Source organism: Narcine bancroftii, chromosome 14 (genome assembly GCF_036971445.1).
Source record: "Narcine bancroftii isolate sNarBan1 chromosome 14, sNarBan1.hap1, whole genome shotgun sequence".
In the NCBI taxonomy this organism is placed as follows: Eukaryota; Metazoa; Chordata; class Chondrichthyes; order Torpediniformes; family Narcinidae; genus Narcine; species Narcine bancroftii.
Window position 1 is genome coordinate 60,460,574 of NC_091482.1, and position 26,730 is coordinate 60,487,303.

The 26,730-nt window shown below is 43.4% G+C and overlaps 1 protein-coding gene and 1 long non-coding RNA gene across 9 annotated transcripts in view; one reads left to right on the forward strand and one right to left on the reverse strand.

Moving 5' to 3' along the window:
• The window catches only part of LOC138749912 (fibronectin type III and SPRY domain-containing protein 2), a 29,722-nt gene extending 17,160 nt beyond the window's left edge, over positions 1-12,562 (forward strand). For 2 of the 6 annotated variants that reach the window (XM_069911951.1, XM_069911950.1), the window contains exons 10-13: positions 3,409-3,542; positions 5,379-5,508; positions 6,068-6,244; positions 8,413-8,811. In XM_069911951.1, the coding sequence (XP_069768052.1) occupies positions 3,409-3,542; positions 5,379-5,508; positions 6,068-6,244; positions 8,413-8,665 (694 nt within the window). In that variant the 3' untranslated portion in view covers positions 8,666-8,811. Of the gene's footprint in view, positions 1-3,408; positions 3,543-3,690; positions 3,748-5,378; positions 5,509-6,067; positions 6,245-8,412; positions 8,812-9,769 lie in introns of those variants that run through there. The other 4 variants (XM_069911952.1, XM_069911954.1, XM_069911953.1 and 1 more) reach the window with 4 other exon arrangements.
• On the reverse strand, positions 10,579-26,726 carry LOC138749916 (uncharacterized). 3 transcript variants are annotated; one of them, XR_011348944.1, is made up of 5 exons: positions 26,519-26,726; positions 22,765-22,956; positions 22,245-22,412; positions 15,464-15,682; positions 10,579-11,170 (listed from the first exon to the last, which is right to left on the reverse strand). It is a non-coding gene; the product is annotated as an uncharacterized lncRNA (long non-coding RNA). The 3 variants fall into 3 exon arrangements; XR_011348946.1 differs by having other exon boundaries at positions 15,464-15,579; positions 26,519-26,725; XR_011348945.1 differs by lacking the exon at positions 15,464-15,682 and having other exon boundaries at positions 10,581-11,170; positions 26,519-26,716.
• Positions 26,727-26,730: the final 4 nt, after the last annotated feature.

Genomic DNA, 26,730 nt, shown 5'->3' on the forward strand with positions numbered 1-26,730 from the left:
CTGCTGGAGGGACCAGCGGATCAAGCAGCATCTGCAATGGGGTTGATGTTTCAGATTGATGCCTTGCATCAAGAGTGAAGCGGAACCCCGTGTTTATTGTATTTCTCATAGTTCCGGAGCATAGCTTTTCCCATGTTTCATTCTTTATCTTTAGGTTTAGATCTTGTTCCCATTTTTGTTTGGGTTTACAGCTTGTTTCCTCGTTCTCTTTCTCTTGCAGTTTGATGTACATGTTTGTTATAGATCTTTTAATTATCATTGTGTCTGTAATCACATATTCAAAACTGCTTCCTTCTGGTAACCTCAGCATGTTTCCCAATTTGTCCTTCAAGTAGGTTTTCAGTTGGTAGTATGCAAGCATTGTACCATGAGTAATACCATATTTGCACTTAATTTGTTCAAAAGATAATAATTTATTTCCCGAAAAACAGTTTTCTATTCTTTTGATCCCTTTTCTCTCCCATTCTCTAAAGGAAAGGTTATCTATTGTGAAGGGGATTAGTTGAGAAATACAATAAACACGAGGTTACGCATGATACAATATAATTGGTTATACCATGCCCCAAAAGTTAAATAAATGGGACCCAACAGTATCAGATAGATGTTTTTGCTGTAAGAAGGAAACGGGAACAACAGTACATGCAATTTGGGCATGTGAGAAAGTGGAAAAGTTTTGGGAAGATCTAAATCAGGTATTAAATAAAATCACAAAAAGCAACATACCAAAAAATCCAGAGATCTTCCTTCTAAGTAATATAAGAAGTAAAGAACTTGGACTCGATTTGGATGGAACACAAAAAAGATTTATTATGATAGCCTTAGCTGTAGCAAAAAAAATGTATTATGTCAACCTGGAAATCAGAAGAGAGCCTGAGAATACAGCAATGGTACATAGAAATGAATAAATGTATTCCATTGGAAAAAATAACATATAATTTAAGAAATAACATCACAGTATTTGAACAAATTTGGGAACCGTACATGGAACACAACAGAGGTCCTACCGCGGACCTCCACCACCTAAAATGACAGAAGGAGAAGAAGACGAAATGAACTGACCCAGTATGTAAAAGTAGATGATGCAATTTTCTTGTTTATTTTCATTGTGTGATGACATTGTTTAATGTATCATATATGTTGAACGTTGAGTGGGTGGGGAGGGGGGGTGAAGGAGGGAGGGGGGGATAGAGAAAATGACACTGTGTATATTCAAGAGGGAAATGTTTGTGTGTATTTTGGTCAGTATAGTTCATAGTGTGAAAAATTTTTTAAAAAATTTAAAAAGAGTGAAGCGGGAAGATTGTCAGCATCATGTTATCTAATTGGGGCCCCCTGACTGGTTACCCAAGAGACCTGGATCAGTATCAGAGCTCTGATGCCTCAGGTTTTGATTCCTGGCAGATCTCTGTACCTCTCACACCCATTGGGTAGGGAGCAGCAAAATGGCCCATCATTGGACCCTGTCCGCTCTCCTTAGGAAGGATATCATCCTCCATGAATGCTGCTCAACCTGCTGAGTTCCTCCAGCAGTTTTGTCCCAGATTCCAGCATCTGCAGTCTCTTTTGACTCCAAATCGATGAATCTGGGATCACCCAATCCCAGGAGTTAGAAATCTTGCCTACCACTGAAATCAGGCTAACTGGCCTATAATTACCCTTTTGCCTCTCTCTCTTGCAATTTTCTAGTTCTCTGAAGGAAGATGTGCATTCCAGAAATGCTAGGGGTCTGAGGGTTGAGCAGAAAGGAGGAATTGACAAAAATTGTTCTCAGTCATGAAATTGTGTAAGGTAAATTGATGGTTGATAAATCCCTATCAACTTGCACAGCAACCTTGAAGGATCAACAGACCTGGAACCCATGATCTCTCTGTTCCCCCACACCATGAAAGATTCCTGCCATCAACTATGTCCTCCATCTTCAAATCCAACCACTTTACACTTATCCAGATTTGAGCTCCATCTGCCACCTCTCTACATCCTGTTGGAACCTACGACATCCTTCTGCACAATCCTCCTCCAAACTTACAAACCTACTGGCCCTCCTCCAAACTTACAAACCTACTGGCCCACCCGTCCACTTGAACATTGGCAGATCCCTGCCAACTCCATACATATTTTGAAGGGTGGTAGGAAACTGGTGATGCCAGTAGAGGACCCATGACCACCTAGTGAAAACTCATGCAAGACATACAAACTCCTTAAACAAGGCTCTGCAAATTGTGGTGGCAGATTTGAATCTGGGTCACCGACACGCTAACCACGCCACTCAGTCAACTTCTCTACATCCGATTCCAGCACAGATAGCCTTCACTTCCACTTATCACCCTCCATCAGCTGTCCCACCTTCACCCCATATGACACATTTCCCTCCACCTGACCCCATTTTTCTCTCATGGCTCTTGCTGGCACCTGCCAATCAACTGCCTCTGTCTCCCCACTCCATCTGCTCCTGTCCCACCCTATCCTCGTTACACTGGTCATCTCCCCTCGGTACACTTAGTTTTGACCATACTTTTTTCTCCCACCGAGTTTCTCCAGCAGATTGCTTTTATCCATCTCAAGTCCAAAGGTCTGTGATGCATGTAGATTTTCAATTGTTGGGGTGAGGGAGTGACAAGATGAGTTGAAATGGCTTAATGAGGACAGTTTTCAGCACATAGCTACTGGGCATGTGTGCTTCATTGTTTACTGAAAGGGTGAGACTTGTCTGTCCAGTTAATCATGCACGTAGAATTTTTTAGAAAACCAGAAAGTGAAAAATGCTGGTAAAACCAAAGCAGATCAGGCAGAAGCTGTGGAAAGAGAAACAGTTCATTGATTCATGGTTAGGTGAAGGACACTTCGTCAGACCCAAGGAAGAGAAATGGGTTAAACCAGGTATCAGTGAATTGTGAACGTAGAACAAGGACAGGGCCTTCATCCCACTATGTCTTTGCTAACCATGATGCTAATTTAAAATGTACATCTGGCTACATATGGTCCTTCTACCTCCAGCCCCTGCCTGTTAATATGCCTGACTAAATACCTGTTTGAATGTTACTATTGTATATGAGTGAAACCAACAAAATTGCAATTATTTTTTAATATGCTTGACAAATGGTGAAGATGGGGTTGACGTATCTCGTGTCTAGTATCCGGGGTCGTGCTCTCAGTATAATTGGTTGTTCATTCAGGACCCAATTAGGAAGTTTCTTCATCAAGAATTTTCCATCCAAGAGTCCATTGGGCATGAAGAGAATGGAGTGATACGAGGTTTGTACAGGAATTACTGGTGGTGCAGGGACAGAAATGAACATCTACTCTTGCTTTCAATTCTTGTGTAATTTGCAGAGCCTTGTTTAAACTGCAGGCACTTTTATCTTCACATTTATCTTAGAATTTTTCTGTTTGAATGGCTTTGATTTCTAGATCTGTGACTGGGATAACTTCATGTAAAGCATTAATTGAACTGGAGCCCAATGAAAATTATATCTTCTATCTCAGAGCAGTGAATAGCGGAGGCAGCAGTGAGACAAGTGCACCCATATACATTCAAACCACAGGTGAGCACTTCAAAAGCCATATCATTATCTCTGGAGTCTGTCTCAGGATTAAATCAGAACAACCAACTGGGGGTAGTTTATTCAATGTTGACAAACAACTGTTGCCATTCTCCTTAATTATACTGGACAACAATTTTTTTTCCTAAAGGTTTGCATCCTGTAAAGAGATAGACAACTTCAAGCTGAACACAAAGATAATTTCAGATTTGGTGTATCATGAATGAAGTTGGAGAAACATTAAATTAACTTTTATTGAATTTACCATGTTTAATCGCATATTGATACTGACGCATTGTGTTAGTTCAACTGTCCTAAAAATGTTTTGCTGCTGCTTTTTTTTTGTACTCAGCATCTGATGCCTCTCATGTCAGTGGCCCCTTTTTACACTTGCATCCCACTAAATCGACTGTTCAGTGTCCCAGGATAGGAATGGCGTTTTTGTTGTTCACACTTGACCACTGGGACACTTGCAAGGAGCCACCCTCAGGGTTAGGACTGTTCTACCTTCTACCGGTGATGTCATGACGCATAGAGTTATAGTAGAATAAAATTAATCATGCCTTATTATAACACAATTAAGCTTTATGTACAGCACATAATGAGCGGTTGTGCTGACCTATATAAACCTTTAGAAGGGACCATGGGAAAGTGCTAGCAATAAATGGCAATAGCAGACAAATTAAATAGCATGAGAAAGTTGGTAGCGCCATCGTGTACAATTTATATAGTGTGGTAAAGTTGGTATAAATATCATGGAAAAAAAGCAATGGGGGTCCTGCCCTCCCAGAATCCCATGTGGCTGCATGCACGGAGCACTCATGGAGGGGGTTTCTCTATCGCAAGGCATTCTGGGAATTCTGGTCCGCCATCGCTTTCTCCCCACGGTCTTTATAAAATGTTTGCTATAGCACTACCAACTTTCCCATGCTGTTTAAAAATTGTCTGCTATTGCTATTTATTTCCTCTCTCTCCCACTGCAACTTTCCCACAGCAAAGTTTATACCTTCATTTTAATCTTTTCTTCCTTCTCATTCCTGCACTCACTCAAAAACTTGGGACATTTCTGTCCCAGAATGCAATTACCTGTTCTACCCTTGGCCGATGGCAATGCCAGTATCTGCAGATGCCGGGGATTGCACTAGGGGTCGAGGTCATCTATCCCCGCTGTGGGATGACGTCATCTCACAGTGGCATTGAGACACTTTTCATTCCACACTTGACCCTTTTTAGGCTGATTGGCTGTTAATTCCTGGGAACACATACAAGTGTGAAAGAGGCTAGTGTCCAATAGTATTCAGGCACCATTGATGGATTCCAGTTGCCCTGATTCCCTCTTTTTCCATGGTTGCAATGTCCTAGTGAAACCTTTCACCATGTTCATCACTGATAGGGAAGTCATCCAAGTGCAAATACAGAAAATTAATTTTCAATGACATTGTACTTTATGAATCTGTATGCTTGAAGAGTGTTCTCAACAGCTGGTTGTAGTTTTGTGCTCTGTAGGTCCCAAGAAAATTCTCAATGACTTCTTTATATGCTTTCCAAGAACACCCAGGCCAAAAACAGCATTTGCACAGTTCTTGCACTGAGTACATGCCCAGGCATGCTTGGATTGACCAAAACAGCTTGCTTTGTGGACAAATATGACTTAAAATGACAGGAAATCACAAAAATAGGTTGCATCTTAAAAAAACATTGTGTGATAGGAAAGTTTTCAGGTGATTTTCATGATCAGTAGCCCAAAATTCAGAAACTACACCCAAAGTGTGTTCAGGAAGCAAAAGTTTTTCTCACTGACCCAGATGTGTTCAGGAACTTGTAATGTTTCTGTGGTAGGTACCCATCTTTACCTGATGGAACAGACTGCGCACCTCTCACTCTCAATCGTGCAGGATGGACTGACTATAGTTTATAACGAGGAAAGTCTGCTCACAGAAGTTCTCACAACACATGAGAGGTTCACAAGGTGAGTCAGAGCATGTTAAGAAAGTGGCTTACCTCTCAAAATTGGAATAGCTGGTTTACAGATGACACTAAGATTGGGATGTAGAGGACAGCGAGGAAGACTTTCAAAGCTTGCAGCAGGATCTGGACTAGTTGGGGAAAAAAAATTGGCTGCAAAATGGCAGATGGGAGAAGATGCAAACTCCATACAATCCTGGTTTGATCTTGGATCTCTGGCATGTTATGTTAGGATAATTCAGAGGAACTGCTTGCAGGGTACGGCCAGTTTTGAGGGAACACTGCACTAAAGAGAAGATGGGAGACCCACTCCTGCGGGGCAGACGGGGAAACAGCTCCCAATCAAAGTCTGCATGCACTGTCAATGGTAGGCGTAGACAAAGACTGGAGGGGTCAGGATGGCACACCTGGTTTTCATAGAGTTTGTCAGATTACTGTTCATTTGACCCTCTCTTCACTGTTCAAGACCAGACCCCATTGCATTTCTAGGTTCTGTTAGTGAGTCACCCAGCTGTGGACAAATAGTGAGCTCCCTAACCATGCCTCTCTGCTCTTGCTCCTAGTACTGCTGCTGTCATGGCACAGTTGGTGCCAGTTCAAGGAAGACATTACTGGGAGGTGGAGGTGACTGAAGACGTGGAGTATAGTGTGGGAGTCGCCTTACGAGACACCCCACGGGACTCTCAGTTGGGCTTCAACATCACTTCTTGGTGCATGAGACACATCCTCACCCCATCCAGGTAGGCAGTCAGGTCAGAGCTAAGGCCACCAACAGCACCAACCTGTTCTTCACTCTGTTACACTCTGTGACCTCTGGCCCATAATTACTCAGCCTTCAGCATGGCAGAGAAACTCTGGACCATTCAGTGGTTGCACACAGAGCTCAGTATATGGTAGAAGGAACTCACTGCTTCCGAAATGACTCACCTCTTGCCCCTGCAGTTCACACGTTGCCCTCCCCAGCTGGTTCAGAACTAGAGCAGAAACAAGTTGCCATCAATCTTGAGCGACTGATTCCAAAGAAGTGGAATTTAAATGATTAAATATTAGAACATAGACTTGGAAAGAGCAGCTAAGGGGGTTGGTGGGGTGAAACAAGAGAGGACATTTGGAAAAATCTTGTTTTAACCGGTCCCGCAATAAGCCCACCCCTCACCATTTACAGCCCCTGAATGACATCTATGGATATCATAAACAATAAACAATCTACTGGAGGAACTCAGCAGTGAAGCCAAATCAGTGGGAGATATAGAATTGTTGATGTTTCAGGCACAACCCCTTCATCAATCCTGGGGTGCAGAGGGGTGGTAGCTGCTCTCATGGAAGAGGGTGGGAGGACTTGAACAGGCAACAGTAGGGATGGTGAACCAGGGAGGGGTGAAGGATGACCAACAGAGATGGTTGATTAGTAGGTGCTAAAGGTGTTTCATGATGTGGAAAGACAAAGATTGTTGATGCTGAAATCTGATGAGATGACAATAGTAATGAGAGTGGTTGTGGTGGTTACAGAAGGACAGATGGACCCAAAAATGAGAGGGTGCTGAAAGGATCCAGGGGAAATGTGGGAGGAAGAGGACAGAGAGGGAGGGGGATGAGAATGAGTGGGGCTGGGCACAAAAGGGCAGAGGAAAGGACAAAGAGTGAAAGTAGCTGGGAAGTGAGGGGACGGTACCTGAAATTGGGAAATTCAATGTTCATGCCGTTGGGCTGTAGACCTGCCCAGGTGGAATGAGGTGTTGTTCCTCTAGTTTACGGTGGGCCTCACTCAGGCAGTGGAGTCTCTGCTGAGACTAAGAACTAGTTGTAGCATTACCCACCTGCCTGCTGCTGCTACCCTCTCCCTAACAGTATCCAAACTGTTAAACTGGTTCATGAGTGGAATGACCACAGAGGAACCTTGCCCTGTCTGCCTATTCTTCAAAATTCCTGGTAGTCACTCAACTATCAGTTGCTCCCAGTATCTCAGAAGATCCTTAAGTTCACTCAACTCCAGCTCCTTGTTGTGGTCAGCAGTTACACATGGGTGCATTTCCCACGGGTGTGGACAATCAGGGACCCGGAGGTTTCCGTGACATCCCGCATTCTACACGAGCAGCACACCACTACTTTGACTGCTGTCCAACTACACTCAGAAGATTAAGGATAAAAGACCTTGCAGGTCTTTTCCTAAACCTGTGCAAAACATCTTCACTGAAGCCCCTTGAGCCAAAGCCTCAGTATTTCATCACAGCTCTATGACTAAGCTCTCCCCTCTCTGAAAGGCTGCTCCATCATCCCAATCTTTTTATTGGGCGCTACGCATCAATAAATTACAAAACGTCCCCTTAAAATTTCTTCCACTCTTACAAGCGTTTGCTTCTCCTCCCAGCTAGAAACTCCCCAGCTCAGTTGCTCCACTGCATTTAGAAACTTTCTTGCATTCCTATAAACTGTAGAATCTTGGTGTGGGTTTGTGAATGGGAGAGCGAGCAGTGGGGGAGGGGGGATGCAAAAGTGGTGGGGAAGTGAGAGTGGTGAGGTGGGGGAGTTGCAGGCTGGAGAGTTAGGGTGAGGCACAAGAGTTATGTGTTGGGGGGTTTGTGGGGTGAGGGTTGGGGGATTGAGAGCGATGGGGATGGAGGTTGCAAGCAATGGAGTTGGGTGCAAGTGGTGGAGGAGGGTGAGTGATGGGGTTGCAAGGTGGGGGTGCTAGGATGGAAATGGTGGAGGTGGGGGTGGTGGAAGTGGTGTGGGTGGGTTGAGGGGTGAGGGATGGAGTCTGGAGTGAGCGGTGGGGGACAGAGCAGTGGTGGTAGGATTACAAGTGGGGGAGGAGTGGTGGGGTGCGAGCAGTGGAGGGTTGCAGGGTGGAAGTGGGAGTCAGCAGGTCACCGTCTCATTGATATCTTTTGGTGTTTGAACCGTGTAGGAGTAAATTTGAATTCCTTCACAAAGGGCGAACTCCAGACCTGAGAATAACTGTGACACCAACAAGAATTGGAATTCTCCTGGACTACAACAGAGGAACCCTTTCCTTTTTCAATGTCAACATTTGTCAACACCTCTACACCTTCTCACATCACTTTGCCAATCTGGTCAATCCCTGCTTTGCTTTGGAAAGTTATGGCATTTTAAAAGTCTGTCATAATATTCCATTCCCTGAGTTTACACATTTACTGTGAAATGATTCTGTGTTAGCTTCAGGTTAAATGGATGATTGTGTTTTCGTTACAAGGAAAGTCTCTTTCAACTCTAAGTCGTATGCAACATGGAAACGCACCCCTCAGTTCAACTTGCTCATGGTGACCAAAGACTGTCAAAGCTCATCCCACTTGCCTGTGCTTGGTTCGTATCCACTAAACCTTTCCTCTCCATGAACCTAACTACACATTACAATTGTATCTGCCTTCACCTTTTCCTCCGGCAGCTTGTTTCATAAACCCATCATTCCGTGTGGTGGGTATATGTAAAAAGCGTCCCTCAGGGTCCCTTTTTTTAAAAAAAACTATGCCCCTTTCCAGCTTGATATCTTTTCTATAGTTGGATGACAAAAACTGTAAAATGCTCCAAGTGCAGTCTTGCCATCTTAAACAGTTAAAACTTGGCACTTTTGCTCCTGTATTAAAATTCCCTGACTGAAAGCAAGTGTCCTAAACTCCTTCACCACTTTCACAGAAGTATGATTCTGTACCCCAAGTCTCTTTGATCTATGATACACCCCAAGGCCCTACCATTTACAATGAAAGTCCTGTCCCGGTTTCACCTCTCAAAGGGCAACACCTCACACTTAACAGTGTTAATATCCATCTGCCATACCTTGGTCCACTTTTCTAATTCTTCTGAATCCTGTTGAAATCTTAATTTTTGCAAGGAGGAATCCTCTATTCCAGAGGCTGAGGATTCAGAAGTACACCCAACCACCTCAGGAGAACAAGGAACTGCATCTCTACCCTCATGTCCTCCATACGCTTCCATCCCATGCCTTCTCACCAAAGCCCTCTCCCACCCCGTGCCTTCCCCATACCAAATACTTTCATTGATTTTGCTACACATCTTCACTCTTCGGAGCCATCACCAGAGAGAACAGGATATCAATCATGAAACAGGAACCCCTGTGTATAGTTGTCCTGCATCAAATGGGTTGGGAGGGGAGCTCATGAGAGTCTGTAGAGGAGCTACGACACTCAGAACTCCTGACTGAAGCTACTGCAAAGCCTCCTAGTAACAGCATGATTACATTTGGTGAAAAAGAAAATTCCATAATATAAATGATGTGTCATTTGCAGGAGTCTCCAGTGGTTATTGGGAGAATGTGCCACATTATTTCATCGCCAGCTAGGAATCTTGGCAACAACCTTGTGTGTGAAATGCAAGCTGGACACTGAGGAGAGTGCAGGGATGTTGATGTTTGAAAGATGACAACCTCGTTTTAAAATAAATTAGGAACTGAGTCTGGATTTTTACACTGAGGCAAGTGTTCATGTGGATCTTTTTGAAAGGGAATGTTGCCAATATCTTTGAGCTAACGTTTAACTGTTTCTCCTGCCAAGGCACAAACTATAATTAAAAACCTCAACCCCATCATGTGATCTCACAAGGTCACTCCAAGCCAAGTCTACATATGCAATCTGTCCACCTGATCTATTACCGGCACTTCTGGCCTAAGCCCAAATAAAATAGGGCTCCAAACTGAAACATTGGTAATAAATCTTTACCTCCTAGGGGCGATATGGGACCGGCTGAGTTCCTCCAGCATTTCTGTGTTTAACTATGCTGTCATACAGGTTGCCAACATGGACAACAAGCCACACCAATCCCTGCAGCACTGATCACAATTGGAGTAACAACTCTTCATTAATCACAGAATTGGGAGGCATTCCTCTCTGTGAAAGGTAGAGAGGCCGGCAGAACTGTGGTTGATTTATGAAAGTTTAGGAGTCAGAGAGACTTTTTGTCAATGCTTGGATAGGTTTGAATTCAAGACTCAAGGCCCAGAAACAAAACCCCATTGATTGACAGCTAAATACGTCCACCTGCACTGCACTACGGAACGACTGCTGCTTGGATATTCTGCAATTACTTGGAGAAAATAAGAAGCCAGTTCATCAGAGTCATGCCAATTTATGTTATTATTTGATACTTTGCTTCAGTATTTATGCAAATCCATAGAAAATATTAAACATTTAACAAAAATAACCGGGTTATCCAAATCAAAATAGTGAATGATCACATTTGAAATGTTTTCCTTAAAATATTTAACCCCACATCAGGGAGTGTATATTTCTATAGATCTCAAAATTAAAGCAAGATACAGTTCCCTACAAACCAAACTCTTTTTGACGACATTTTGCATCTCTTGATGGTATAGTCTTTTTTGCAGGCAACCTTAATGCCAAGAGTGTGGCGAACATGGAGGTAGCCACAAATATGGGCTGAGCTTTGATTTCTGCAGAGTTGATTTGATTTTTTTTGTTCTTGCTTGGTACAATCAGGATTTGCACCTCTGCTCTCTGTGTCCATGGGAGGTCCCATTCTGAACAAATCACAGGCAGAAAGGTGCGATCGCTCATGGCTTGGTCATACCTCGGGGGGAGGACGGGGAGGAGACTTGTTCTGCTCATTCAAGTTCTTCCAGTGCTTGAAGTTTGTCTCTAAGTGTTGCATTAGGATGGGAAGGTTGTCAAAAGCTGCAGGCAGAGAGGAAGAGGTCAGTGGAGTTCAGACCAGTGCACAACAGCATCAAGCCCTTCTGCTCTGTGAGTTGATGTCACAGTGGCCTGGTGTGGGGAGGAGTGGGGCCACAACCTGGTGGGGGAGAGGGTGATGGTCACAGCCTCTGGGTGTGGGAGGGGTGGGGCTACAACCCCCAATGGGGCAGAGGGTGTGGGTTACATCCCCCCCCCCCCCCCCGTGGGGGAAGCGGCAGGGTTCACAGCCCCCCGGTGATGGAGCAGAGGTCATAGACCCCAGTGTGGACGGAAACTGTCCATTCACATGCATTGGATGAGTCAGGGAAAGAATAAAAAACTGCTGAGGGGATGAGATGGCGTGGATGGTGAATCATGTGGAGCTGAAACCGACAGTGGCTGGCTGGATCTACTGCCCATCTTGTTGGTTGCTGTACCTTAGCAGCAGGTATTGGGAGATCAACCTCCTGCACAAAATCCAGTGATGGCTGGAACCGTTTACTGGAGTCCTTGTAGGCACAGTACATTCTCATATGAGTAAAACACGCAAGTCTGCAGACACCTTGAAGTAAAAACACAAAAGATGGAGAAACAGCAGGTCAAACAGTGTACTTTATATAGCAAAGATAGATAACCAATGTTTCAGGCTTGAGCCCTTTACCCAAGGTGTGAACAAAATGTAGGCAGGTGCCTGAACCTTTTGTTCATACCTTGATGAAGGGCTCAAGCCTGAAATGTTGGTTATGTATCTTAATAGTTTTGCTATGTAAAGTACATTGTTTGACCTGCTGAGTTTCTCCAGCATTGTGTTTTTACTTTTACTACATTCTCGCACCATCGTTGAACTCGATAGCCAAACTCATCATTGGTGTGAAGCAGGCATGAAGATGACTAGTGGAGGACGAGGTCATTCAGTTCATTGGTCTGTGCTGAATATGATCCATAGCCCTGCATTCCCTTCATATTCATGTGTTAATCCAGAAGCCACTTAAAAGGCTACGACAATCTGCTTCCCTCACTACTGACAGTTTGATCCATCACTCTGTCTTAAAAATGTGTTGTGCACATTTTCTTTTATACGCCATCCCTCCCCCCCACCCCACCCTGGGCAGCACGGTCAGCTTAGCAGTTAGCACAATGCTATTACAGCGCCAGCGACCGGGGCTTGAATCCAGCACTGTCTGTCAGCAGTTTGTACATTCTCCCCATGTCTGCGAAGGTTTTCTCCACAGGCTCCGGTTTCCTCCCACTCTCCTAAGCATACTGGGTTATAGGTTAATCGGATATAATTGGGTGGCACGGGCTCGTGGGCCAAAAGGGCCTGCTACTGTGTTGCATGTCTAATTTTTTTTTAAAATAAAGTTACAATTTACACATTTAAATTTAAATATATCTGCTTGCATGTGTCATTTTTATCCTGTGAAAATATTCTGTCTACCTTTGTTTTGGCTATGGCCCCCTTTGGATTCTGCTCAAAGTTTATGGGCCCCCCCTTCCCTGTGAAGCAGTTTAGTTCAGTTGGTTTCTTTTGTATGGACTATATAAAAATAACTATTAAGATATTTTATGATTTCAGTCTGTGGCCCACTTAAATGTGCTGTGGCATCCGTTGAGAATGGCTAGTCTTCCCTATCAATGCCTTTCATAACTTTGTAAACCTTTCAGGTCACTCAGTCAAGGGGGCTTAAGGAGAAGACAGAGGACTAAGATTGCTCTTTGATTGGAAAAAGGAAGTTGGTGGGGAGTTTGTGGGAGACACAGAAAGATGAGGGAAAGAGACTAGGAAGGGGTTTAACGTAAATTTGGAGAAGTTGATGACAACTGGTTGGAGACTGCCAAGATGGAATCGAAGGTGTTCCTCCATTTTACGGTGGCTTCAACATAGGAGTAATGGCCATGGATAAATATATCAGTGGGCTAATGGGGTGTGGAATTGAAGTAGTTGACCCCTCTGTGATCCTTACTGTTGCAGCAAAGTTGATCAACAAATAGACCTCGCAATCTGCGTTCAGTCTCCTCAATGTAGAGGAGGCCACATCATGGCGATGGATGCTTTAAATGTCCTCCATCAGTTCACAAGTGGAGAGTTGCTTCACCTGGGAGCCCCAAATAATGAGGAAAGGAGGTTCAAATGCTTTTTGTGGTCGCAGGAGTAGGTACCAGGGTGGTAGTTAAGGACAAGATGAACCCTATCCTTGTTGAGACTGTGGTGGTGAGGGGTGTTGCAGTTAGGGCAGATGTGTGGAAAATAGAGGGGATCTGGATGGGGGCTGAGTTAATGGCAGGAGAGAGGAGAAAGTGTGGATTGGGATAGATTGTTTTCCGGCAGGGATGTGCTAGATAAGTGGAAGGTCTTCAAAGATGAAGAGTGCAGAATGTTTATATTCCTGACAGGATTAAAGGCAAAGTTAACAGGTACAAGCAACTTTGGTTTTTGAGGGAAATTGGGGATCTGGTGAAGAAGAAGAGGTGGATAGCAAGTATAGGCAACAAGGAGCAAATGAAGTACTTGAGTATAAAAAATGCAAGTAAGAACTTAAGGAAATTAGAATGTCTAACAGAAGACACAAGATTACTTTGGCAAACAAAGTAAAGGAAAATCCTATGGGCTTCTATAGTTACATTAAGACCAAATCGATAGCGAGGGTCAAAATTGGTCCTCTTGAAGATCGGAGTGGTCGGCTATGTATGGAGCCAAAAGAGTTGGGGGAGATCTTTAAATGTTTTTTTTGCATCTGTATTTACTCAGGAAACTGGCATAGAGTAAATGGAAGTGAAGCAAACAATCTGTGAGGTCATAGAACCTATACAGTTTAAAGAGGAGGATTAGTCTGCTCTCTTAAAATAAATTAAATGTGGATAAATCCCCAGGGCCTGACAAGGTATGCCCTCAGATCTTGAAGGAGGCTAGTGTAGAAATTGCACAGGCCCTGGCAGATATATTTAAAATATTCTTAGCTACAGGTGGAATGCCAGGGGATTGGAGGGTAGTTCATGTCGTTGCATCATTTTAAAAAGGTTCCAAAAATAACCCAGCAAATTATGGGCCTATGAGCCTGACATCAGTAGTAGGTAAGTTATAGTAAGGTGATCTAAGAGATTGGATGTACAAATTTTTGGATAGCTAGGGATTGATAAGGGATAGTCACATCGCTTTGTGCATGGTAGGTCATGCTTAACTAATCTTGTAGAATTTTTTAAGGAGGGTACCAGGAAAGTTGATGAAGGAAAGGCAGTGGATGTTGTCTGCATGGAATTTAGCAAGACATTCGACAAGGTTCTATATGGGATGTTAGTCAGGAAGGTACAGACCTTTGGTATTCATGGCAAGGTAGTAAATTATATTTTACATTAGCTTTACAGGAAAACCCAAAGAATGGGTGTGGATAATTGCCTCTCTGACTGAAGGCCTGTGGCAGGGGTGTGCCAGAGGTATGAGTGCCAAGTCCCTCATTGTCATCTATATCAATGGTCTGGATGATAGCATTGTAAATCTGCAAACACAAATACTGGAGGTGTAGTAGACAGTGAAAAAGGTTTTCAAAGCTTGCAGAGGAATCTGGACCAGCTGGAAAATTGGGTTGCCAATTGACATATGAAATTTAATGCAAACAGGTGTGAGGTTTTGCATTGTAGAAGGACAAACCAAGGTATGGCACACACAATGGTGATGCACTGAAGAGTGCTGTAGAACAGAGGGATCTGAGAATACAGATACATAATTCCCAGAAAGCGGCAACAAGGTAGTTGGGGACAAAGAGAGCTTTTGCTGATTTGGCCTTCATAAATGAAAGTATTGAGTATAGGAGTTGGGATGTTTATGGTAAAGTTGTACAAGATATTGGTGAGGCCACATTTGGAATATTTTGTGCAGTTTTGGTCACCTAACTACAAGATTGAAAGAGCAGAAAAGATTTACTAGGATTTTGTAGGGACTTGAGAAACTGTTAATAGAGAAGGTTAAACAGGTTAGGACTTTATTCCCTGGAGACTAGAAGAATTAGGGAAAATACAAAATTATGAGGGGTAGAGAGTAAATGGAAGTAAATGAGGTTAGGTGAGATACAAAAGAGGTCAAGGGTGAAAGGGGAAACATTTTAAGGGGAACTTCTTCACACAAAGTAGTGGGAGCATGGAACAAGCTGCCAGCTGAAGTAGTGAATGCAAGCACAATTTTAACATTTAATAAAATTTGGACAGGTACATGGATGGGAGTTTGGGCAATATGGACTGGGTGCAGGTCAGTGGGACTAAGGAGAATAATATTTCGGCACAGACTAGAAGTGCTCTTACATTTTAATGTTCTGTGCTGTAATGTTCTATAGCTCCATGGTACTGAAGGAGGACATCTCAGATGTCCTGGAATAGAAAGCCTCATCTAGGGAACAGATGCAGCAGAGATGGAGGAACTGAAAGAAATCGAATCCTTGCATGAGATGCGGGAAGAGGTGCAGTCAAGGTAACTCTGGGAGTTGGTGTGCTTCTAGAAAATGTCGGTAGATAATTTGTCTCCTGAAATAGAAACAAAGAGATCAAAAAAGGGGAGACAGTTACTGGAGATGGACCAAGTGACTTTGAGGTCAGGGTGGAAGTTGGCAGCATAGTTGACAAAGTTGATGTATTCATCATCAGTATAGGAGTTGGGATGTGGAAATTAACTATTAAATTATGCCATCAGATGCAGAAATATCTGCTGCGCTATATTTTTTAAAAATAGTAACCATAAACTGCAAATTTAAATGAGAATATTCAAGCTTTAAACTTCTCATGATAGAAACTCAAGGTTCAGTTTCAGAGTGGAAAAAAAATTGATGCAATAGAAATTTTCAATGGTACAAATACGCGTTTTGGAAACTAGTTCTGCCAAAATCCAATGACACAGCTCACCATTATTGTATCATTTAATAATAGTTCACTGCAAGGTTGACAGAGCTCGGGTGCTTCACTTTGTGAAGAGCTGAAGGATGAGAGGTGACTTTTTTTTTTAAAAACACAATACCAATATTGTGAGGAGTTAGATAGAGTGGACAGTTGGCACCTTTTTCCAGGGCAGGACAATAGTAAATAGAGGACATCAGTTTAAGGTGAGTGGAGGAAAGTTTGGGGGAAATGACAGAGGTAGGTTTTTCTTTTATACAGAGCTTGGTGCGGTGTCAGGAATGCATTGTCGGGGGGGGGCGGGGTAGTGGTGGAGACTGGAATAATGGGAACATTCAAAACACTCTTCGATAGGCACATGGATGTAAGAAAAATAAGGGGTTTATGGGTGTGAGGTACGGTACAATTATAGGTCGGCACAACATTGTGGGCCAAAAGGCCTGTACTGTGCTGTAATGATCTATTGTCTCTGTACATTATCCTTACAATGGACCTCTCAAAACAATAGGGGGTCTCAATAGTGATCCCAGCAGGTCACAGATCTCCGGCCTGAAAAGTGGCCCTCCACTAACAACTTGTCTTCTTTGAGCCAGGCAATTTCACACCAAAACCATCAACTCACCATGGACCCTTGTCAAAAGCCTTTGAAAACTTCAGCTATACAACATCCACGGCTCTACCCTCAATCATCTTTCTCTGCTCCTCAAAAAAGATCAAATTGGTAACGTACGACTTGCCACTCACAGATACTGATTGTCCCTAATCTGACCATGATTTTTCCAATATACAAAAGCCCTATCCCCAAGCATCCTTCCAATAATTTCTCTATTGCTGATGTGATGCTTATAGGCCTTTAATTCCCTCGAATATAGTTATCTCTTTTTGTAAAAACTATCCTTTTTCACCCTCCTTGAACAAAGATACATTAAACCACTCTCTATTCCTGTGGGACCTCTACTGTCACTAGTGTGAATGCAAAAATGTTTGTCAAAGCCCCAGCAATCTCTTCATTTGTCTGTTTCAATAAATGAGAATGTATACCGGGGATTTTTCCACCTTAATGCTCCTCAAAAGACCCAACGCCACCTTTTTCTTGATCTCAAAATGCCCCAACACATGAGCAATCTCCACATTATCGCTTCTTGGCCGTTTGGCCAAGATCAAGTGTAGCATCTCCACCTTAGCTCCCTATTATTCTCCTTGATAAACACTGATGCCACATATTCATCCACTTCCTCTTACTCCAAGCATAAGTTCCCTCCTTTGTCCTTGAGTAGTCTAACACTCTCCCTAGTTATTCTCTTGCTTTTTATCCGTATAAAACGCCTTGAAATTTTCTTTAATCTTGATCACCTAGGACATTTCATTGCTCCTTTTAGCTTTCACAATGGCCTGCTTGAGCTTTCCTGCAATTTTTATATTCCTCCAGAGCTGTTTGATTGTAGGTTCCTAAACCTTTCATATACCTCCTTCCTCTTCTTGACGAAGTTCATAGCCCCTCTTGTATCAAAGGTTCTCTTACCTCACCATCTTTATCCTTCCTTTACACTGGAATAACCAGGTCCTGAGCCTTGGGTGGTCCTTAAATAGCTCCCACATATCAGTTGTGGCTTGCCCAATTATTGGAACTCCCATCAACTTCCCCTAGCTCCAGTCTAATCCTGTCATAATTTCCCTTCCCCCAAAGGCCAATCTTATTCTTGTCCACATCATTCTTGGAAGGTTAAAGAAAAATGTTTCCCCACTGAAATTCTAATCACCTGGCTGGGCTCATTTGCCAATACAAGGTGAAGTGTGGCCCCCTTCCTGGTTTGGCAATCTATATGCTGCTTCATGAAACTCTCCCGGAGACATTTAAATTCTGCCACATTTAAGCAGGAACAATGTCCCAGCCAATACTGGGAAAACTGAAATCTCCCACTAGGACAACCCTGTTGCTTTTGCAATTTTCCATCATCTGTCTATATTTCTGTTCCTTAGCCTTCTGTTCCTTAGCCTCCAAGTAGCTAATGCAGTAAAGCTTTTCTTATTTCTAATGTTTACTCACACTGACTCTGTAGTTGAGTCCAGTGTTGGGTTCTCCAAGGACAGGTATGACCCTCTCCCTGATTTTTTTTAACATTTTTCTCTATTCTGTCTCAAACAATGAAACCCAGGAACATTGAGCTGCCAATCCCATCTCACTTGCATTCACATCTCTTTAACAGCCACAACACCATAATTCCAATAAAGCTCAAGTTTCATTTGTCAATACTCCTTGCATTAAAATAATCACCCGGGGCAACATGGTTAGCATAGTGGTCAACCTAACGCAGCAAAAGCACCAATGACCTGGGTTCGAATCCCATGCTGTCTTTACGCAGCATTCTCCCTGTGTCTGTGTGGATTTCCTCCTGGCGCTCTGGTTTCCTCCTACCCTTCAAAATATACCGGGGGTTATGGGTATAATTGAGCTTTACAGGCTCATGGGTCAAAAGGGCCTGTTAACATGTTGTATGGCTAAATTTTTAAAAATTAAATTAAAAACCATTTGCTCATTGTGTGCATTCACCTATCCCTTCATGCCCTTCCTTTCAGACTTACTTGCTCTAGCACCCTCCATCCCCTCAACAAATAGAGGGTTATGGGTATATGGTAGGGAAGGTTTAGTTTATTGAGTAGCACAATATCATGGGCCAAAAGACCTGTACAGTGCTGTGATGTTCTATTGTTCCTCCACTTGCTGCCTTGTTGCTCAGGTAAATACCCCTCACTCTACATTAAACCATCTCCAGTAACACTAATTAACCCTCTCTTTCCCCCCCTCCCCACCAAGGATATTGGTCTCCAGTTCACATGTAACCTGTCCCTCTTGTGCAGATCCCATCTTCCTCAGAATAGGCCCCAATGACCCAAATATCTGAATCCCTCCCTCCTGCACCAGCTCCTTAGCCCTGCATTAAACTGCACTATTTTTCTGTGAATTCTTTGGCTTGGCTTCGCGGACGAAGATTTATGGAGGGGTAATATCCACGTCAGCTGCAGGCTCGTTTGTGGCTGACAAGTCCGATGTGGGACAGGGAGACACGGTTGCAAGGGAAAATTGGTTGATTGGGGTTGGGTTTTTCCTCCTTTGTCTTTTGTCAGTGAGGTAGGCTCTGCCGTCTTCTTCAAAGGAGGTTGCTGCCCGCCGAACTGTGAGGCGCCAAGATGCACGGTTTGAGGCGATATCAGCCCACTGGTGGTGGTCAATGTGGCAGGCACCAAGAGATTTCTTTAGGCAGTCCTTGTACCTCTTCTTTGGTGCACCTCTGTCACGGTGGCCAGTGGAGAGCTCGCCATATAACACGATCTTGGGAAGGCAATCGTCCTCCATTCTGGAGATGTGACCTACACAGCGCAGTTGGATCTTCAGCAGTGTGGATTCGATGCCGTCGGCCTCTGCCATCTCGAGTACTTCGATGTTAGGGATGAAGTCCCTCCAATGAATGTTGAGGATGGAGCGGAGACAACGCTGGTGGAAGCGTTCTAGGAGCCGTAGGTGATGCCGGTAGAGGACCCATGATTCAGAGCCGAACAGGAGTGTGGATATGAATTACTTCACTAGCATATGACAGAGATAGCAATCCCAAGATTACGGTCTTGGAATTCCTGCTTTTTAACTGGCTATCTAGCTCCCAGAGCTCATTCTGCAGGATCATAGATAGTTTCTTTCCTTGCTGTTTCGTGGGTACAAATGTGGGCCATGACCTCTGGCTGCACTCCCTCCCCTCTTAAAACTTCCTGTATTCAGACATCTTGAACCCTGGCACCAGGAAGGCAACACGCAACTAGTGGTAACACACTATCCTAAGTGTTAGTTTTCCCATATATGACCATATAACAGTTACAGCACAGAAACAGGCCAACTTGGCCCTTCCAGACCATGCCGAACACTTTCTCCCTCCTAACCCCACTGACCTTCATTCCTTTCCCGTCCATATCCAGCTTCTCCTTAAATGCTAATATCGAGCCTGCCTCCACCACTTCGTCTGGAAGCTTGTTCCACACACCCACCACTCTCTGAGGTTCCCCTCCCCCTCTTGTTTCTTCTAAACTTTTGCCCCCTAACTCTCAACTCATGTCCTCTCGTTTACATCTCGCCTTTCTTAAAGGGAAAAAGCCTCTTCACGTCAACTCTGTCTTTACCCCCAATAATTTTAAATTCGTCAATCAAACCCCCTCTCAACCTCCTTCACGCCAAAGAATAAAGACCCAACTTATTTAGCCTTTCCCTATAACTTACTCTGTAACTGTGGCAACATTCTAGTAAATCTTCTCTGCACTCTCTCCAATTTGTTGATATTTTTCCTATATTTTGGTGACCAAAACTGTACACAATCCCAGTTCTTATACTCTGATTTATAAAGGGCAACATACCATAAGCTTTCTTCACCACCCTATCCACATGTGACTTCACCTTCAGGGAATTATGTACCATTATTCCTAGATTCCTCTACTGCTGCATTCTTCAATGCCCTACCATTTACCACGTAGGTCCTATTTTGATTACCCCTACCGAAATGTAACACCTTACACTTATCTGTATTAAACTCCATCTGCCATCTTTCAGCCCACCCTTCGAACTGGCCTAAATCCCTCTGCAAGCTTTGAAACCCTTCTTCACTCTCCACAGCTCCACCTATCTTAGTATCATCCAGATCATTAATGTATATGACAAATAGTAACGGATCCAATACTGAACCCTGAGGCACACCACTAGTCACGTGCTTCCACCACTAGTCACAGGCTTCCAATCCAATCTACCATTACTCTCTGCCATCTCCCATTCAACCATTGTTGAGTCCATTTTACTACTTCAATGTTAATACCTAATGATTGAACCTTCCTAACCAACCTTCCCTGAGGAACCTTATCAAAGGCCTCACTAAAATCCATATATACAATATCCCCATCAACTTTCCTAGTAAACTCCTCAAAAAATTCAATAAGGTTTGTCAAACATAATCTTCCCCTCACAAATCCACGTTGACTGTTCCTAATCAAACCCTGCCTATCCAAATATTTATATATAACCATCTCTAAGAATACTTTCCATTAACTTACCCATCACTAACGTCAAACTTACAGGCCTATAATTACTAGATTTACTCCTAGTGCCTTTTTTTAAACAATGGAACTACATGAGCTACCCTCCAATCCTCTGGCACCATTACCGTTACTAAAGACATTTTAAATATCTCCATCAAAGCTCCTACTATTTCTACACTAACCTCCCTCAAGGTCCTAGGGAATATCTTGGCAGGACCTGAAGTCTTATCTACCTTTATTTTCCTTAAAAATGCTAGTTCTTCCTCTACTTTAATCATCTTCATTTCCATAACTTCCCTACTTATTTCCCGTATTTTACACAGATCAATATACTTTTCCTTAGTAAATACTGAAGAAAAAAAACTGCAAGCATAGCCATCCACTCTCATCCTCAAGGAGACCAATTTTATCCCTCATTATCCTTTTGCTTCTAGTATATCTGTAAAAACACTTTGGATTTATTTTCACCTTACTTGACAAAGCAACCGCGTATCTCCTCCTAGCCTATCTAATTTCCTTCTTAAGATTCTTTTCACATTCCTCTAACACCTCATTTACTTCATGCTGTCCATACTTTTTGTACACCTCTCTCTTGTTCTGAACTGTATTTCCAATATCCCTTCAAAACCAAGGCTTTCTAAAACTTTTAATCTTTTCTTTCATCCCAACAAGAACATATCATTTCTGTACTCTTAAAATTTCACCTTTGAATGCCCTCCATTTTCCTTCTACATCCTTCCCACAAAACAATTTATCCCAGTCTACACCTTCCAAATGCATTCTCATCTCCTCAAAATTAGCCTTTCCCCAATCAAAGATCTCAACCCTGGGTCTAGACCTATTTTTCTCCAAAATAATTTTGAAACCAATAGTATGGTGATCACTGGATTTAAAGTGTTCCCCCGCACACACCTCCATCACCTGACCTATCTCATTTCCTAATAGCAGATCCAACACTGCCCCTTCCCAAGAAACTGAAATTATTTGTCATTTCAAATTGGGAGATGGGAAGACAGGGAATATCACATGACATTGGAAAAGCTTAAAGCTCATAGTAAAGCAAGTATCAAAAACAAATGGCACCAACAGTTGCAATCAGGAAAAAAAAACATGACAGATTACTCACCGACATAGAACTTCTGCATCAAAATGTGTGGATATCTGTTGTCTATGATAAATGACATTTGAGTGCAGCCTCTGGGGTCTCAGCCACATTGTACTTATACCCTGCCCAATCACATGCCCCACAGAATCCAGCACTCTGGCTATCTTGTTTCAGGAACACTAATAGTACCTGGAGCATAAGAGATTCATACACTTAGCAGCATAATTTAATGCAGCAGGTTTACTTGACAAAGTGCCTGTATTGGACTTACTGAACATTAATATCAGACTTGTTAATAAAGAAGCAAAACACAAAAGCTTTCAGACCCCATGATTGAAGTAAAAACACAATGCTGGAGTACTCAGCAGGTCAAACAGTGTACCCTCTATTTAAAGATGCATAATCAATGTTTCAGGCTTGAGCCCTTCATCAAGGTTTGAACAAAATATAGGCAGGAGCCCAAGCAAAATAGTGAGGAGGGGAAGTGCTGGGAACTTAGCAGAATTCGTGGAGAAATAGAACACAGAACATAAAACACTACCGCACAGTACTTCTGCAACCTCCTGTGTCAAACCAATCTAAATGTCACAGAAGGACCCCTCTTGCTCCTGTTTCTTTCATTCTTGTGAGGAGAAATCCCTCCTTGTTTTTCAGTCTTGGGTGGCATTGTGCATTCCTGAATGACTTCCTGTTGGATCCTCGTTAGTCCAAACTGAACTTCAGTCACTGTTCCCTGGAGAGGATAGAAATAGCGCAAATTAAAACGAGCACTTCTTGCACAAGCCTCCCAAGTTAAACAGACTTTCATCCCAACTTCACCAATCAGAGAATACAATGTTATTTTTGGCAGAGGGGCGGTGCACGAAAGAATTCTGACAGCATTTTTCTTTAATATACTGTTGGACCTGAACTGCAGTTCCATTGACTGAGAATCTTGGGGACAACCAGTTGAGCTCCAGGAATGTGCAACAGTATTCTAACTGCATAATTCCATCTAGAATGACCCACTCATTTTGAATCCACTCATATTCTCACACAGAATTATTCATCTTCCTCTTCAGAGAGGACAAATACAGCAACACTAAAATTAAGGGCCACAATTTTTTTTTAAATCAATTAAGAATTGGACGTCCCTCTTTCACCAAGCAAGCCTGTCCTCTTCATTACTCTGGAGAATGTAACAATGCTATCTCAGAGAGATATTGATGAAGTGTGTAGTGTTATGGAAAATGCTAAAGTGTTGGGAACAATTAAAGTCTGCAGGCACCATTATTGAAGTAAAAACAATGCAGGAGAAACTCATCAGGTTAAACAGTGTCCTTTATATAGCAAAGGTAAAAATACATAACCGATGTTTCAGGCTTAAGCCTTTCATCAAGGTATGGAAGAATGTCAGCAAGTGTCTGAACAATAGTGTGGGTGGATGGGGGGGGGGGGGAAGGCAGGAGGTGAACAATGTGTTGAGGCCTGTTGAGACAAAGAAACAGCAGTTACTGGGCCTTTTGATCTGCCTGTCCCGCATCGGACTTGTCAGCCACAAACAAGCCTGCAGCTGACGTGGACATTGCCCCTCCATAAATCTTCGTCCGCGATGCCAAGCCAAAGAAGAAGAAAGCGAATAACCCCAGGGCTTGTGGGATATATACCAGATTATTTAAATTGAGGAGATGGTGCAAGTAGCAAAGTTTTAGCAAAAATTGGGCATCCTGTTTGGTGCCCACATGTGGGCAAAAGAGCCCATTCCCCTGCTGTATTTTTCCATGTTCTAGAAGTACACACGTCCAGCATAAACAGTGGAGGAAGTAAAATGATTTTCAAAACTTTCCACCCTTGTCATGCGTCCATCTATGGCGCTCTGAAAACAGCTCATTAGCCACCTCAGACCCCACTGGACTAGCGCGGCCACAAGTCATTGTCACTGCCAAGGAGTTGCCAAATAAGAGAATATAGTCTTTTGACAAATTAATTTTAAAAGCCGATTGATCGTTCTACTTGTAACCACCGCCTAATAAACTTCAAGTTATCAAAATAGTTTATCATAATATACATAACCCAAACCCTAGCAAAAAAAAGTCACAGCTGTAATACAAAACACACCTCCATTTATTTTCTTTGCATCAAAATGATGGCACGTGAATGGTTGAAAAATACAAGAATCTAGTTGGGATACATCTCAGTCTTTGCTCTCTGCTACATAGATCCATTCCTCGTTTGTTTGACCAGTACATTAATGTTGCTTTCTGTACTTGTACAGAATTTGAGATCTCCATTACTTTTCTATCAAGTTCTCATTTTCAGGTGGCTCTGCTCTGATCTTTCCCCCTTCCGGATGTCTCGCTCCCTCTCAGAGAATAAACTAGAAAAACACATCAATTACAAATTTTCCATTTTCAATCACTCGCCATTTATGGCATTTTCCCATGCAACTGCAGGAGGTGTAATCCTTGTACTTTCACCTCATCCTTTCCAAATATCCAAGGATACAAACAGTATTTTGCAGATGATTGTTGTTTCACTGGATTATGTTCAATGTGGTGGAGACACTAAACACAGATATTTGCCCCAAATTCTGTCCCTATTTATAGCTCAAAAGCAGTCTGTGATGCCAAATGGCTCCCAGTAACTTGGACAGAAAAACCTATTACACAAGTACAACAGCAACACTCTAGAATCAAATAAAAGCAAGCTGTCTACATCTGTCCTTGGCAGACAAATATTTTCCAAGCCTCTCAGGTTTGAGGCTAACTATGATACAAAATCCCTCCAAGTTCAAGTTTATCATCTGATTGTACAAGTACAACCTGACAAAACAGCATTATCTGGTCCTTGGTGCAACACAGACAAAACACACAGAAAAACAATACATATGCACAGAAATTGTAAACAGATATTGACATAAATAGTTGAGTCACAGAGGTTTTGTACAAACAGTTCATCAGAAGTCTCACCGCCCATGGGAAGAAGCTATTTCTCAGCCTGGTGGCTCGAGCTCTCTGATATTCCTGAATCTCTTTCCAGACAGGAGTAACTGGAAGATACTGTGAGCAGAATGGAGGTATTCAAGAACCAGGTCACCTTCACTTAGAGAACATGGGGCACTACAGAATAGACCACTAGAAAATAAGCTGGAGAAATAATAATGGGAGACCAGGAAATGGCAGAAGAATTAAATGAGGTTTTTTTTGCATCATCCTTCACTGTGGAAGACATTACCAGGAAGGGTAATCAGGAAGTGAATGCAGTTACTATTTCAAGAGAGAAGGTGCTCAGAAAGCTGAGATCATGGGCTTAAGAGAATCCCAAGCCTTGGGCAGATTCCAGAATGAAAATGTCTTTGTACTGTGTTTTGTAGGGCAGGGCTTATAGAAATGAAGATGGGAAGGAAGAGGGAGCTAACAAGAGTAATACAGAAATAGCTGCTACTAAATAAAGGCAAACACACACAAAGGTTGTCAACTCAAAACTGGTTTATTGCAGACATACACAGACCTTTTATTCCCTGCCTGTTAACGAGCTCGTTAGTAAACAGCTGCTGGTCCTGTGGACCAGCAGGTTAAAACTATGCGCCATGAGTGCCCCACGCCTTTAGGCACAGGGGCTTCATCTGATCCACTCACTGTACTTTGGCGCCCAGCACTGCTAGCCCACGATGTGTCAGGTAAGTCTGTGAAGTGATGATGTTTAAATATGACCTTATTGCCATTCATACAAGTAGAATACACAGATGCACCATTAATGTTTGTGCTTTGCAATGGACACCAGCATCTGCAGACTCAACTCCAGTTGAATCTTTACGCAGGAGCGGAACAGTGCCCACCCAAAACCCCTGACCCACCCCAGTGTTCTCCGCCACTCCTGTCAGTGCCAGCCAGCGTTGACATCCATTTCAGAATCCCCTCTATCCACAGCAGTAACAGGAGCTAGTCAGGGGCCAGCCACTTCAATTCCACACGCCCCTCTGGCATATCTGCCCATGCCCTCGCGTTTGGCCAGGAAGAGGTCACCCATTAAAAGGAGAAACAACAACATGGGCAGCCTCCAACCAGACCCCATCCCCACTCCAATTTCCAGCTCACTTTCCCTCTGTCCTCCAGATCCCCGTCCCCGTCCCTCCCCTTCCATTTGAGAGCATCTTCCTCTGCCCCTCTCAGTTGCCCTCTCTTCTCCTCCTCATTATTCTTAACCCGGCGTTCCTGTTGGCGAGGCCCTGAACCTCGACGACCTTTTGCTTTCTTGGGCTGCCGCCCGAGTCTCCAGCACTTTATGCACCGACGTGACCCGCCCCTTCACCTCACCTGGGCGGGTCAGGGTCTCGGCCTCGATGGCCAGGCCGGGAGGCCTGCTGGAAGTGGTGCCGCAGTGACCGGGCGGGGCTCGACAGGAGAACACGCCGCTCTGGCAGAGGCGGGGCGCAGCCCACGGCGCCCGGGAACCGGCCTCCGAGCACGTGAGCGCCCGCAAGGGCGGGCTCACCTTTCACCTCAGTGACATCGCCCGAACTCGCCAC